This window comes from Bison bison, unplaced genomic scaffold, assembly GCF_000754665.1.
Source record: "Bison bison bison isolate TAMUID 2011002044 unplaced genomic scaffold, Bison_UMD1.0 scf7180017864518, whole genome shotgun sequence".
NCBI lineage: Eukaryota > Metazoa > Chordata > Mammalia > Artiodactyla > Bovidae > Bison > Bison bison.
Genome location: NW_011495071.1, coordinates 13030998 through 13044724, shown reverse-complemented (window position 1 = coordinate 13044724; position 13727 = coordinate 13030998). Strand labels below are relative to the sequence as shown.

The 13727-nt window shown below is 46.3% G+C and overlaps 1 protein-coding gene across 4 annotated transcripts in view; it reads left to right on the top strand.

The window, feature by feature from the left end:
- The window catches only part of SCN3B (sodium channel, voltage-gated, type III, beta subunit), a 24188-nt gene extending 16918 nt beyond the window's left edge, over positions 1–7270 (top strand). For 3 of the 4 annotated variants that reach the window (XM_010830514.1, XM_010830513.1, XM_010830515.1), the window contains exons 5-6: positions 2860–2998; positions 6117–7270. In XM_010830514.1, coding sequence (XP_010828816.1) covers positions 2860–2998; positions 6117–6180 — 203 coding nt within the window. In that variant the 3' untranslated portion in view covers positions 6181–7270. The remainder of the gene's footprint in view (positions 1–2859; positions 2999–6116) is intronic. The other variant, XM_010830512.1, reaches the window with a different exon arrangement.
- Positions 7271–13727: the final 6457 nt, after the last annotated feature.

Here is a 13727-nt window from a genome sequence, read left to right as displayed (position 1 = left end):
TAGTGATTTTGGGGACCCCCAAAACAAAGTCTCTCACTGCTTCCATTGTTTCCCCATCTATTTGCCATGAAGCGATGGGACCAGATGCCATGATCTTAGTTTTCTGAATGTTGAGTTTTAAGCCAACTTTTTCACTCTCCTCTTTCACTTTCATCAAGAGTAGCCCTCGCTTGCCACAACTAGAGAAAGCCCATTTGCATCAAGGAAGACCCAGCACAGCCAAGAAAGAGAGAGAGAGAGAGAGAGATGGTGTGCTTTAAGTTGAGCACATTGCAAATCAGGCTGTAGCCAGCCCGTGAGAGGACATTTAATGTGTATGGCATTCTCCTGTGCCTCCAGCTCCAGTTAGAAAATCTGGGTGCTCCTGTAACACTTGGACTCCTTCTCTGAGCTGAAGGTCATGGCTGTGGCTATGCTGTGCTTTTAATGAGCTAAGCCTTGGGGATGACTTGGGTCCTATGAATAACCAAGGACTGTGAATCTAATTTGCTGCCAAAAGGTAGCAAAGGGAAATCTGAGTGCAGCCTTCCTTCCCACTAGGAAGGAATACATATCAGGACATTTGGCATGTATCATATTTTATTTATTTTTTAATTAAAATAATTTTTTGGCTGTGGCTCACAATTGCGGGATCTTAGTTCCCTGATCAGGGATTGAATGCCAGGCTATGGCATTGAAAAGGCTGAACCCTAACCATTGGACCACCAGGGAATCCCCAATCATGTTTTAATTGTCATTTTTTGGGTTAGGAAACATGGAAGATCAATATTTATTTATATTCTTTCATTCAACAGATACTTATTGAATAATTCAAGTATTCCAGGATTAGACAACAGGATGATCATTCAGAAATAAATATATTCTTAAAAAGCACCCAGTCAGTACAGAAGAGTGATAAAGACATCACAAAACAACTTGGGAAGTGTTATAATGGATGGAAAAGTGCCTGGAGAAGGACATGAGTGATAATTCTGCATGAGAAGTTGAGGAAGGCTTACAGAGGTGGGGGCTTCTGTGGAGCGTAGAGGAATCTGTGGGAGATTGAAAAACAGGAGACAATGTTGGCACAGAGGTAGCAGTGGGGTGTGAGATACAATCTAGGAAGAGGAAGAAGAAATGTTCACAGATTCCAGAAGACCACAGTGTGTATGAGTAGAGAGGTTTTTCTGGCCAAGAGAATGGAAGTGAGGCAAGGAAGGCTTCACAGTGAGTGGCCTTGAGAGCCTGTTGAGCATTAATCGAGTCAGATCTCTGTCCTGAGGGAGATGTAGAACACTGAAGACTTCTCAGCAGGGATACAGCAGAATCAGATCCGTGTTCTGAGGACTTCTGTGGTGGTCCAGTGGCTAAGACTCCATACTTCCAATGCAGGGGGTCCAGGGTCTGATCCCTAGTCAGGGAACAAGATCCCACATGCTGTAATGAAGACTGAAGAGCTCACGTGTTGCAACTAAGACCCATCTGCTGCTGCTGCTGCTGCTAAGTCGCTTCAGTCGTGTCCAACTCTGTGCGACCCTAGAGACGGCAGCCCGCCAGGCTCCCCTGTCCCTGGGATTCCCCAGGCAAGAACACTGGAGTGGGTTGCCATTTCCTTCTCCAATGCATGAAAGTGAAAAGTGAAAGTGAAGTCGCTCAGTCGTGTTCAACTCCTAGCGACCCCATGGACTGCAGCCCACCAGGCTCCTCCGTCCATGGGATTTTCCAGGCGAGAGTACTGGAGTGGGGTGCCATTGCCTTCTCCGAGCACAGCCATGTAAATAAATAAACATTTAAAAAAAACTGTGTTCCAGAAGTAGAACTCTGGGGACAGCCTGGTTAATACACAGAATTCTCAAATCCTCATTTCTGTTTGGGTTTGGGATGACCTGAAAGGAAGCTGAGCTGGGGCCGTCCTTGTTTCTAATCCAAACTTGCAGACAGCACGCCCAGGAGACTGGGTGGGTTGATAGCACTGGCCTTGTCCCTGTTTTCTGATACCCTGTGTCTCAGGACATGATGCTCTGCCATCCGAAGTTCAGAGGACAGAGTCTGTAGACCTAGGACATGTGCCTCACACCTGTGCAGACTTTTACATGTTATTTTTTAAAATTTTATTTATTTCCTTATTTTTGGCTGTGCTGGGTCTTTGTTGCTATGGGCTTTTCTCTAGTTGTGGCGAGCGGGGGCTGCTCTCTAGTTGCAGCGCACAGGCTTCTCTTTGCAGTGGCTTTTCTTGTTGTGGAGCACAGGCTTTAGGTACGTGGGCTTCAGTAGCTGTGGCACATGGGCTCAGTAGTTGCAGCTCCCGGGCTCTAGAGCACAGGCTCAATACTTCTGCAACAGGGGTTTAGTTGCTCCGAGGCATGTGGGATCTTCCTGGACCGGGGATCGAACCCATGTCTCCTGCATTGGCAGGTGTATTCTTTATCACTGAGCCACTAGGGAAACCCTTACATCTTACAGATATTCTTAAATACATTAGATGATGTATGGTGTGAATTCTTATCCTTACTTTACAAATTGAGAAGCTGAGTCTTAAATCAAGGAAATGACTATTCACACAGCAAGAAGTAGGAAAATGGGGACTCAGCTGTGCGGTGTATCTCACCCGGCTCCAGGATTCCTTCCACTGCTCTACGACTTCTTCCCCAAGCCACCCTTCTCCCCCATGTCTCCCTCCAGAGCATCTGAAGAAAGTTAGTGAGAAAGCTGACAGACACTAGAGCTGGAGGATATTAAAGCTCTTTGATAACTTCTCAAGTTCCTTTAGACCATTGCTTATTTAAGACACCTAAAAATAGGCCTCATACATCTCGAAGCTCAGTGACAGCTCTGGGTTTGTTGGACTGCGCATTCTGAGTCTCATTCTCCCCCTTGCAGCTGGAGAGGACTTCACCTCTGTGGTCTCAGAAATCATGATGTACATCCTCCTGGTCTTCCTCACTCTGTGGCTGCTCATTGAGATGATATATTGCTACAGGAAGGTCTCGAAGGCTGAAGAGGCGGCCCAAGAAAATGCGTAAGTCCGAAGATGCCAAAATAGGGATAGCCTGCACCTTCAGAGCGCTTGCTGTCATGGGTAAGGTGGTGAGCGATTTACACAGTCCTCCACTTTCCCTCACAACAACCTTTAAGGTAGGCAGCAGGCATATACCCATTTTACAGATGTGAAAGTTGAGCCCGAGACCCTTTGCCCCAGACCATTATAAGAAGCAAAGCAAAGTTTGACTTCATGCCTTTCATTCTTAGCCATCAGGTAAGGCCATCAGTTGGCACCACAATCCCATAAAACTGCATTTTATGACCATTTTCTAGATGCTGAAGCAGCTCACAGAGCCTAAGTGGTTTGCTGAGGCTGCACCTCAGCATGAGGTAGAGAGGAGAGGCTGGAATTTGAACTGAAGCGTGTCTAATGTCCATGCTCTTCCCATCACATTCAGCTGTTTGCTGTAAACCACAGAGCTCATCAGGCTACCTGGGCCCTGCCCTTTATTAGCTAAGGAGCTCCAAACATGTTCTTCCCTCTGGAGCTTGGCAGCGACTGAATATCCAGAGAAGGGCTCTACTGCTTCAGTGTTCAGAGGGTGCCCTGGCCATTTTCACCAAGGCTCCAGTATATGGAACAAATGACGGGATCTGAGGGGCCACGTTGGCCTGTTATTTGGAGAGAGGAAAGACAGAAAATAACCCTCACAGATGTACATAGCTGAGGTGATAATCAAAATCTAGGCTACTGTCACCTGGAAATGCTTGATAAGATAAAGTACCATTTTTCATGATATCTGTCATCTCGGGAAAGTAAAAAATTACCATTGACCAAGATATAAAGATGGAAAGAAATGATATGCTGGGGAGGCTGTCAGTCCTGGTGACCTAGGCGATCAGATTTTAGTGCTAGAGCATAGTAAGTGGCCACACCTGGACAGGAAGCCCCACACTTGGACAGGAAGTGGCCACCCTTGGACAGGAGGTGCCCACAGTTGGGCTGGCATAAGAAACAGAGTTGGAACTGAGGTCACCAGAAGAGTTAGGATCCTCAGAGGGTTACAACTCGTGCAAAGTATTGATCACAAAATAATCAGTGCACCAGCCCAGCAAAAGCCAAGGAAACATATCTACTTGGCCTGCCTCCAAGTACAATCATAAAAGATTCTTGAGAATTGATAACCACGAACCTGCTCTCACAGTGTTTGGGATTTAAATTTATACTGCCCGCATGATCCAGGAGCCTGTAAGCTGAGAAAGTCAATAAAAAAAATTAGTCCCCAGACAGTGATAACTGTGTAAAAACAAATGAAAAACTATCCTGAAGGGACCCACTTTCCGTTGAGGCTTAATAGTGCTCTTCCGATAAAGCACTGCTGAATCTGATTTTACAATCTGATCCAAAACTATAAGACACAGCAGGAAACAATTCAGCAGGAGCAAGAGAAATAACAAATGGCAGGATTAAATCCCAGGAACTTCAGACACAAGAAGGGTCTGGTAAAATACAGAACATAAGTTTGTTTGAAAGAATGAAAACAATAAGAGGAGGAACCGAAGCGTAAGATTAGAATCAGTTGCTAAGAGAAAGGAACAAGCAGTTCTCTCCCAGATTAATCTGCACGTGCAGTAAAATTCCAATCACAGTACCCATGGGATTGTTCAAGGACCTCAATAAGCTGATCTTAAAAGTCATACAGAGGCCCAAAGGCTAAAACTAGCTTTAAGCCAGAGGATGGCCAGTGGTAAATATTTTAGGCTTTGCACGCTACAGAGGGGCTCTTCACCTACTGCTCTTTCATTTGTTTGTGTGCAACCCTTTAAACAGGTAACAACCATTATTAGCTCATGGGATATAGTTTGCCTATTTCAAAGAGAAAGTTTTGGGGAAGGATAGGACTCTTCCTATCAGATACAAAGGTTACTTATAGAGCTGGACTGACATAGACATACAACAGGGGCAAACAGAAAAGGCAGAGAGCCCCCAAAAGGTTAATGCCTATATAATAATAATAAAACCCCACTGGAACTTCCTTGGTAGTCCAGTGGCTAAGACGCCAGGCTCCCAACGCAGGGGGCCTGGTTTCTATCCTTAGTCAGGGGACTAGATCCTACATGCCACAAATAAGACATGGTGCAGCCAAATAAATAAATTAAATAAATAAACAAATAAAATAAATATTTTTTTTAAAAACTGAAGGAAGAATGAACTGTCCAGTAAATGGTATAAGGACAATTCTTTATCCACATAGAAAATAAAACAGACTAAACGAAAATAAGTTGTGAGAGGATTTAAGACAAGATAAAATGTAAAACTATAAAATTCTATTAGGGAATGCAAGTGCATGCATGCTATGTTGCTTCAGTCATGTCTGGCTCTTTGCGACCCCACGGACGATAGCCTGCCAGGCTCCTCTGTCTGGGATTTTCCAGGCAAGTGCAGTGGGTTGCCAAGCCCTCCTCCAGTGGTCTTCCCCACCCAAGGATCAAGCTTACATCTCTTATGCCTTCTGCATTGGCAGGTGGGTTCTTTACCACTAGTGCCACCTGGGGAGCCCATGGGGATATAAGAAAATATCTTTATTACCTTAGAAGACAGAATTTCTTAAAATACAAAAGACAAATCAGAGAGGGGAAAGAATGATAACTTTTATTACACTATAAGTAAAGACAGTCAACAGACCGGGAGAAGATATTTTTAGGACATGAAACCATCAAGAAAAAAGATAAATATCTCAGAAGAAAACCTGGGAAAGCAAATGAACAGTCATATCACAGAAGTACACACCCACATTGCTTATATGCTTATGAAAAAGATGCTCAATATCACCAATAGTCAGGAAAATGAAAACATTTTGTTTCCCATCCATCAGTTTGGCTGGTTTAATCTAACAGTATTAAGTCTTGAGAACAATGTGGGTAAATGAGAAGACTCATGCATTGCTTATGGAAGGAAAAAAACCAAAACTCTTGATTCTAGTCTGCTGAAAGGGCCATTCTTCTTTTCTCTTGGGTAACACGGCCAGAAGGAGATGCAGAGACCTCCTGTTCAAGAGGCATCCTTGTTCCTAGGCCCTCGCTCCTTCCCTTTTCCTGTTTCCTCTTCTGAATACAAAATGCACTGATTTTCTTCCCTGTCTCTCCTCCAACAGGTCTGACTACCTGGCCATCCCATCGGAGAACAAAGAGAACTCTGCAGTCCCAGTGGAGGAATAGAAGGGGTCAACTTGAGGTGATGTACAGGGAAAGGAGGGGCAGGTAGATAAGGAGGCAGGTGTACAGGTGGCCTTGTTATGCACAAACCAAGGTGACTTGAGATTTGGTCCCTTAGATTTCTACTCTACATAGAGTCCCCATCCTTAGGGTCCATCTTAAAGTTGATGCCCAAGTCATAAAGCTCTGTGCAAGATTCAAGTCCTTCAAAAGGTGGATTGCTTTGGCCTGAGTGTTGGGGGCAACTTGAATTCCTTACACACAGTGACAGAAAGTAATTCCCCTTCTCCCTCCTATGTAAGGGTCATGGATTAGGTCAGTCTTTGGCTGGGATAGACTGGGCTGGCAATCCTCAGTGAGCTGTTTTACCACTGGTAGGTGGCCTGAACACCGAAGGGCTGGCTGTCCCAGGTCCAGTGATATCAACTGCATCAGGAGGGTGCCCCAGGGACCACATCACTTCCCTTCGTGCGTCCATCCTTTCAGTTCATTCTTCCTACATCCACTCACCTCTGAACTTTCACCTCTGCCTTGCTAACTCCACCAGACCTCTACACACCTCAAGACTTTGCCAGAACTGAGGAGCCAGCATTTCTACATGACTCAATCTCAGCCTGCCCTCACTTTCAAGCAAGTGGCTCTCATGCCAACTGGACCCCTCCTCTGTGCTCCATTCAACTTAGAACATGTGCTGGAGGTGGACACGTGCATCGGCTCCCTCTGGCTAGAGCCGGCTTACTCTCCCATTGCTGCGAGTGGATGTCTTCTTGGAAGGAAGCGGGAGTGATGGATTTGGGTTAAAGCAAGAGTGTCATGAAGTGAGATTTCTTGAAGGAGACTTGGGAAGTCATACAATGTGTTCATGACCCTCCTGGGGGATAACATGTGTGTATCTTCCTAGGTGAGCACACCAACTGAGATGGCTGGGTGGTAGTGGGCACTGGGAGTGAAATCTCAATGTTCTTCTCAAAATTTCTGTGGATCAGTATTATCACGCATTTTATAGGAGGCACCCGAGACTCAACTCTAGGAGACCTTAAATGATAAACTGAAGCAGATATAAGCCCAAGGCACTGCCCACTTTACGCTTCCCAAGATGGGATAATTTTATGAAAAGACTTCAAAGTTGAATTTGGCCATGGCCTTGTCTCTATCATAAGCACAGAAATGGGTGGATTACCTGGCTGAGGTGAAGTCTGATTCAGGTAACTAGAAACTGGCCAGAAAGGCAGTGGACTTGAAGAATTCCTTTAGTGAAAAGATTTGTGAATCTGAGACGTCTTCCAGAAGGACGGTGGATCTGGGAATGGCATAGAACTAAGAAATGTGTTTTTAGTCTGAGACGGATGATGGCAAATGAGTGAGGTGATAGGACTGGGGCTAACCTGGGAATTCATGTCCAGGGTGTTTTTTTTTCCTAGGTGTTAGGAGAGCAGATGAACACTGCAGAAATCTTAAGTCGATATCTCATATTTCACTTTGAATGACTGGTTACGTGTGATGTCCTTCGGCACTCTGTGATGGGAGGGGGAAGGATACTTTATGGGGGGATGAGAAGATGAAATGACTGGGATCTGATGAACAAGATATCCCCCAGATCAGAGGGAACTTCTGGGGGGAAGATCCTGCTCCCTTGGCCTTGGGTCTCACCTGAGAAACTCAGCTCATCTCTGCCATCCCAGGGAAGAGTACCTGAAATAAGTCCTTGTTCACATATTTGAGTGTTGGATTTTATTGAAGAAAACACGTTCCATAAATTCAAGGCCCTTCTCATTGGTAATTTCCCACACAATCCCTCTGAAATAGGAGACAGAATATAGATTTTCCTTACTTTATAGTGAGGAAAACAGGCCTGGATTATTGTGAGGTTTTCCTAGTCATGTGGCTCGTGCATAGAAGCTCCTTTTGACCATGCATCTAACCTGTGATCTAGAGTGCACGTTTGCCTTTTTTCCTTTTCAAAAGCCCAACTCAGGTATTCCCTGAGTGAATTTTAATGAAGTTGAATGGTACCTCTTTTTTTCTTATTTATCCTCATAAGTAATCTCCTAATTTCTCAACTCTTCTCATCTTTAATACTTTATTAGGTTATATGACTTACCAAGCATTTTAACTTCAGTTATCTTATTTCTCCTCCATAACTAGCTCTGTGAGGTGGGTACTGCAAGTACATTAACAAATGAAGGAATGGGCTGCCTGAGGCTGACAAGCTTTACCAAATCATAAGTTCATACAGGTGGTAATGAACTAGAACCTGGAGAATGAATGAACCTGGAGAACTAGAATCCAGGTCTTCTGAGCTCCCTGCCCAACCCTCTTTCCACGGAGACCACAGCTGCTTCCTTTCGTCTCTTTACTTCCACCTAATCTTTGCCTCTCCTGCATGTCCTGAGATATTAAACATCTCTCATCCCTAGTCCCACTCAAGCGCTCCTCTACCACTTGGCTTCTTGAGCCATGCTAGAAACGTGTTTTCACAGGCTATCTCATTTTGCTTTTCCCCTTTTCGTTGGTTTGTACCTCATTATTTCCTCTGAGTTGCAATTAAACTCCTTCCTGGGAGACTTGATCATGACTATATATCCACAAGATACTGTGATCACCAGCCTACTTCAAATCCTCACCCACTTCCTGTTTCACCACATATCCCTACAAAGGACTCAGATAAATGTGCACTGCTCTGGAAGTTTTACCTGGCATGCTGTTCTTATTAAAGGGCTTAGAAATGTTCTCAAGGGCTATCATCACTCTAGGAACCCCATCTGTTGTATTGGTGCTGGATATTTCCCATGACTGATCCTTAATACAGTTCACTCATGGCCAGTTAGGCTTGGTCTGGTTTTCCCTTTCCTTAACAGCCAGTGAACTTCACTGCTCAACTCGGTTGGCCCTGTAAGCACCTTGCCCTAATGACTTATACCAACAGCTCAGCCTTGCCTCACAGCCCCAGCTCCTGCGTGGAAACAACCTTGAAGGTCTGTTCCCATATCAGCCTTTATTTTCAGTCCACTTAAAAGCATTATCCTTCAGTGTCACCGCCCCTCCAAACACGCACACACCCAGACTTCTGATTCTCTGAGTTTCTGGTTTCTCCTTAGAGGCCAAACTAGGAATGTTAGTCAGAATTTTTCAAAGCAGGAATAGGCTGGAAATATATTATCAAGTTAAGAATGGTTAACAGAAGAGACAGCTCCTTTTCTTCCCCCCAAACTACTACATCAAAAAGAAAAACACACCCATCTCAGAATGTGACAAAAATCAGAGAGGAAAGACCATAGAACTATATCTTGGCAGGAAGAAGCAAGGAGCTAGATAACGTTTCAGAATATATCTTGGTTCCCCTTCCCTTGGGGACCTTGGGCTTCCCTGGTAGCTCAGATGGTGAAGAATATGCCTACAATGCAGGAGACCACGGTTCAATCCCTGGGTTGGGAAGATACCCTGGAGAGCAGAATGAGAACCCACTTCAGTATTCTTGCCTAGGGAATTCCTTTGACAGACCACGGGGTCGCAGAGTCAGACATGACTGAACGACTAACACACCCCTTCCCAAGTGGAAATGGAAAAATAAAAAAGCACCGTCTTCGCCCCTCCTTTTGTAAATGAAAAACCCCTAACCCTGCGAATCCTCCTAGTTACTGCAAATGTATCCAGATAGTATAGTACCTGGGGCATCATTATGCCCATGATCCATTCATTCTGCATTTCAGCACCCACTCTGCGTCGAGTACCAAGAAAGCCCCTGAGTGTGCCCTGTGCTCTTAGGTTTTTTTTTTTTTAAATCATCACTCAGGCCTTTCCTAATCTCTAAAACTCCACCGTGGTAGATGATTCATGTCTAGCTACCCCTCCCTTTCCTTGAGTCTGCGGTAGGACCCAGTAGATGAGCACTTGAAGCAAGTCTGAATTGTAGATCAGATTTAACCCCTATCACAGCCCAGCTAAGCCTCAAAGCTGGTGCTATTCTTTTCTTCTCCGCATGGCAAGAGATGCAGCTGACGGGCAGTGTGTGTGACAGGGAGGGAGGAGCTGAAGGACGAGTGCATGTAGGTTTGTGAAGCAGCGTCAAACACCATCAGCAAACTCGTGCAGCCGTGGACCTGACGAAACTTGTTACCACGTTATCAGCTTTGCGTGGCTTTTTCTTGATTTTCCACAGCCCATCTTTCCCCGAACTCTAGAAATGTTCTTCCTGACCACTCAAGATTTCAACAACCTAATGCCTGTTGGTGGTGTTTTTCAGTAAACTCCTTGTTCCTGTCAATAAAGTGTCTCTAAACATGGCTTGCTTCGGTTTTGCTTCACTGAGTCTGCTACACACATTCCGGCTTCTACTTGCTCTCCCAGCCTGCATCAATTCTTGAACTCAAAATCACTGGATACAAGCCCAGAGAATGCAAACTACATTTAATAGTCGAGAATTAAACACATCATCTCCCCATCTCCCTTCCTTCCTTACCTACCCAAATACACAGGAATCTGAGTCTCTGTGTTCTCACCTGAATGACATCACACAAGTCTCCTGCCAGGTGGTGGAGGGGTTCCCAGAAAGGAAGACCTAGTAAAGGAGGGCCCCCCCCTTACCAGGTCATCTAACATAAATAAAGTAAAGCTGTCCGCCAATGTCCATCTTCCTAGAAGGGCCAAGGCCCCCAAAGGGAGAAGTTACACAAGAAATTGTCATTGGTATTCACAGTCTATCATATGCTTCTGTAATAACAACAGTACTGATTAATAATGAAATCAATATAAAATTATCTTAGTATAGTACTAGCCACTATACTAAGAAACACACATACATATACACCAATGTATTTTATATTATCTAAAAATAAACTTAGGCTTGGAGTAAGGGCTGGGGCCCAAGAACAAGCCTGATAAATAGTGATGCTTCAACCTGGACTCAGATCTGATTCCCAGACTTCTTCTCCATTCCACTTCATGAGGCTGCCGCCCTCCCCTTGGAAGGAGGTCTTAGATGTTGAGTGGCTGGCAGTGCACCTGTGTCTGAGTGAAGGGGTCCCCAACCTTTCTGGCACCAGGGATCAGTTTCATGGAAGACAATTTTTCCATGGACCGGGTGGGGTTGGTTTTAGGATCACTCAAGCGCATTACACTTATTGTACATTTTATATCTAGTTTTTTTACATCAGCTCCACCTCACATCATCAAGCTTTAGATCCCAGAGGCTGGGAGCCCCTGCCTGAGCTTGTCTGCAAACAGATGCCTTCCAGGCTTGCGGTGACACCTGGGAAGACCAAAAACATCTGGGACAACAAGCACTGATGAACCAAGCAATGAACACACACACCATTCATGATTCGTAGTTCAGCATTTTTTTCTTTTAATTCATACTGTACTTCCATGGCTCTAGCTACTTTACATTAAGATTGAACCGGGAAGCCTTGAATGTTTCTAGGTACTAGCAGTAAGTTTTCAGACCTTGCGCACAGCGCCAGGCGAAGTAAGTTACAGATCCAAATGCAGATGGCCAGAGAATTCAACTGCATTCCTTCCCTAGTATGGCCCAGTGCAGGTGTTGGGGGCTGCTCCCTCTGCCTCACCCCACTCCACCCCAGGTCAGGATTATCCAGGAGCCGCGGTGGCCTCTGACCCATCCCTCCCCACCTTGGAGTCCAGGTTGAGTCAGGGGGAAAGCACCATGGGTTTGGGAAGATGATATCGTCCATGCAGAGAGTGGTCTGGCCCTAGAGTGCAGGACAGAGAAACGTGGGAGCCACACACTGGTGCTGGCAACGATGGCTGCTTTTATTCAGCAATCTCGGCGCGCGGCACCCAGGCCTACTCCCCAGATGGAGTCAGCTGTTCCCGCCTGGAGCAGAGGCCCCTGTTTTGCTTCTGCAGCATCTCCTCGTGTTGAGAGAAGTAGGCAGGGCCGAGGGGCAGAAGTGACAACGTCCTTTACGCCTTCACACGTCGGGTACATCGTCCGGCATCAAACTCCTAGCAGGCAAGGTGCTTCTCGCCAGCAGCCAAGGCTCCAATCCGGGCTCCCAGGCCTGCTGAGGGCCTCGAGTTACAACAGAAAACAATGCCCAAGACCCCTGAGCTTCACACAGAACATCGGAACCGGGAGCTGGCTGGGCCCGTCACAGCCATGGCCGGAGCAGGAGTGAGGTAACGAGGTGGGCAGAGAGGTGCGGGGGGAGCTCTCTACACCATGTGCAAGTTCCTGCTCCACATCAAGAAAGCAGGGGGGTGAAAAGACGGCCTTCCAGAAAAATGTTCCTCCCGGACCCAAAACCGAATCTTCTGGAAGAAAACTAGAGGTGGAGGGGAGTGGGGCCAGCCCTGCTGGAAGTTGGGGGATGAGGGCAGAGGATGCAAGTGGTGGATGCGGTGATTGTCCCATTGCCTAGAGACGAAGGTTGGAGGAGGAGAGGGTCAGGAAGAGAGGTTCTCAAGCTTCCTAGTGGAGTGGGCAGGTGCAGTCAGGGGATGCCCTGCCACCTGGGGGAAGAGAGGAGAGTGCTTTTCTCCTGGGGCCCCTGGGAAGATGGGCTGGCCTTGGCTGCTCTGCAGAGCTAAAGATGAAGCATAGAGGGCACAGGAAAGATCCTGCTGAGACCACACAGTCCAGAAAGATCCTTCCCTTAATCCCGCCTCTAAGATTTCACCCTAGAGATGCTGCCTGCAAACTTATAGACACGGTCAAGCTTGTGTCACGGACACGGCAATGAAGAGAATCCACTTCTCTCAAAGCATTCCTCTAGGTTTCTTGGTCCTCCGCCTTCCTGGTAATCCCAGGTTCTTAGTGTCAGTGTTCTAAGGCAACCCAAGGATTTTAGCCAAAGCTCCATACTTAATCCAAACCCCAATGAGGTTAGAGACAAAAGAGAGGTGGTCAAATCAGGAATGACTTCTCCCCACCTTTTGCTCTAGCAAAGAGAAAGAAGGATGGACAGATGAAAGGCTTCACGGCCCAGGGATGGAAGACAAGGTTAGTCCAAGATGATGTCCTTCTTCCCACCCTCCTCCTCTTTCCAGCTTACAAAAGTTCCAAGGAAGGAACTCTCGGAAACTAAGACTAGGCCAACAGAGGAAGAAACACCCTCCCAGGTTAACACTGAACAACACAGCAAGCTTGATCTCTCTTTCTCATCTCCCTCTCCCACCCATTCATTGGACCTCCCTAGTCCTCTTAGCCCTTAGAATAAAGTTTTACTACCCTGGATTTCCCGGGAACCCTGACACTACCCTACAACTCATCTAAACACCAGAGAAGCTCTTGTCCAGAAGGCCTGTCCTCTCTTGGCAGGGCGCCTTCCAAGTTAGAGAAAGCCCAGCCTGGCCAGGCTCTGACCCAGCCTCCAAGACCATGTGAAAGCTAGAGCTGACCTTAGGATAGTCTAGGTCAGGCCCTGAAGCTTAGAGGGAGCGTGTGTATGTGTGTGTGACTTGTCCAAAGGTGGGGCCAGGACTCAGGCCCAGGTCTCCTGACCCTCTCAGACCAGTGCCATTACCGAGAGCTCCAAACTGCTGATCCTACTGTGCTGCAAAGCTACCCCTTTGTCCCAGGATGGGGACGG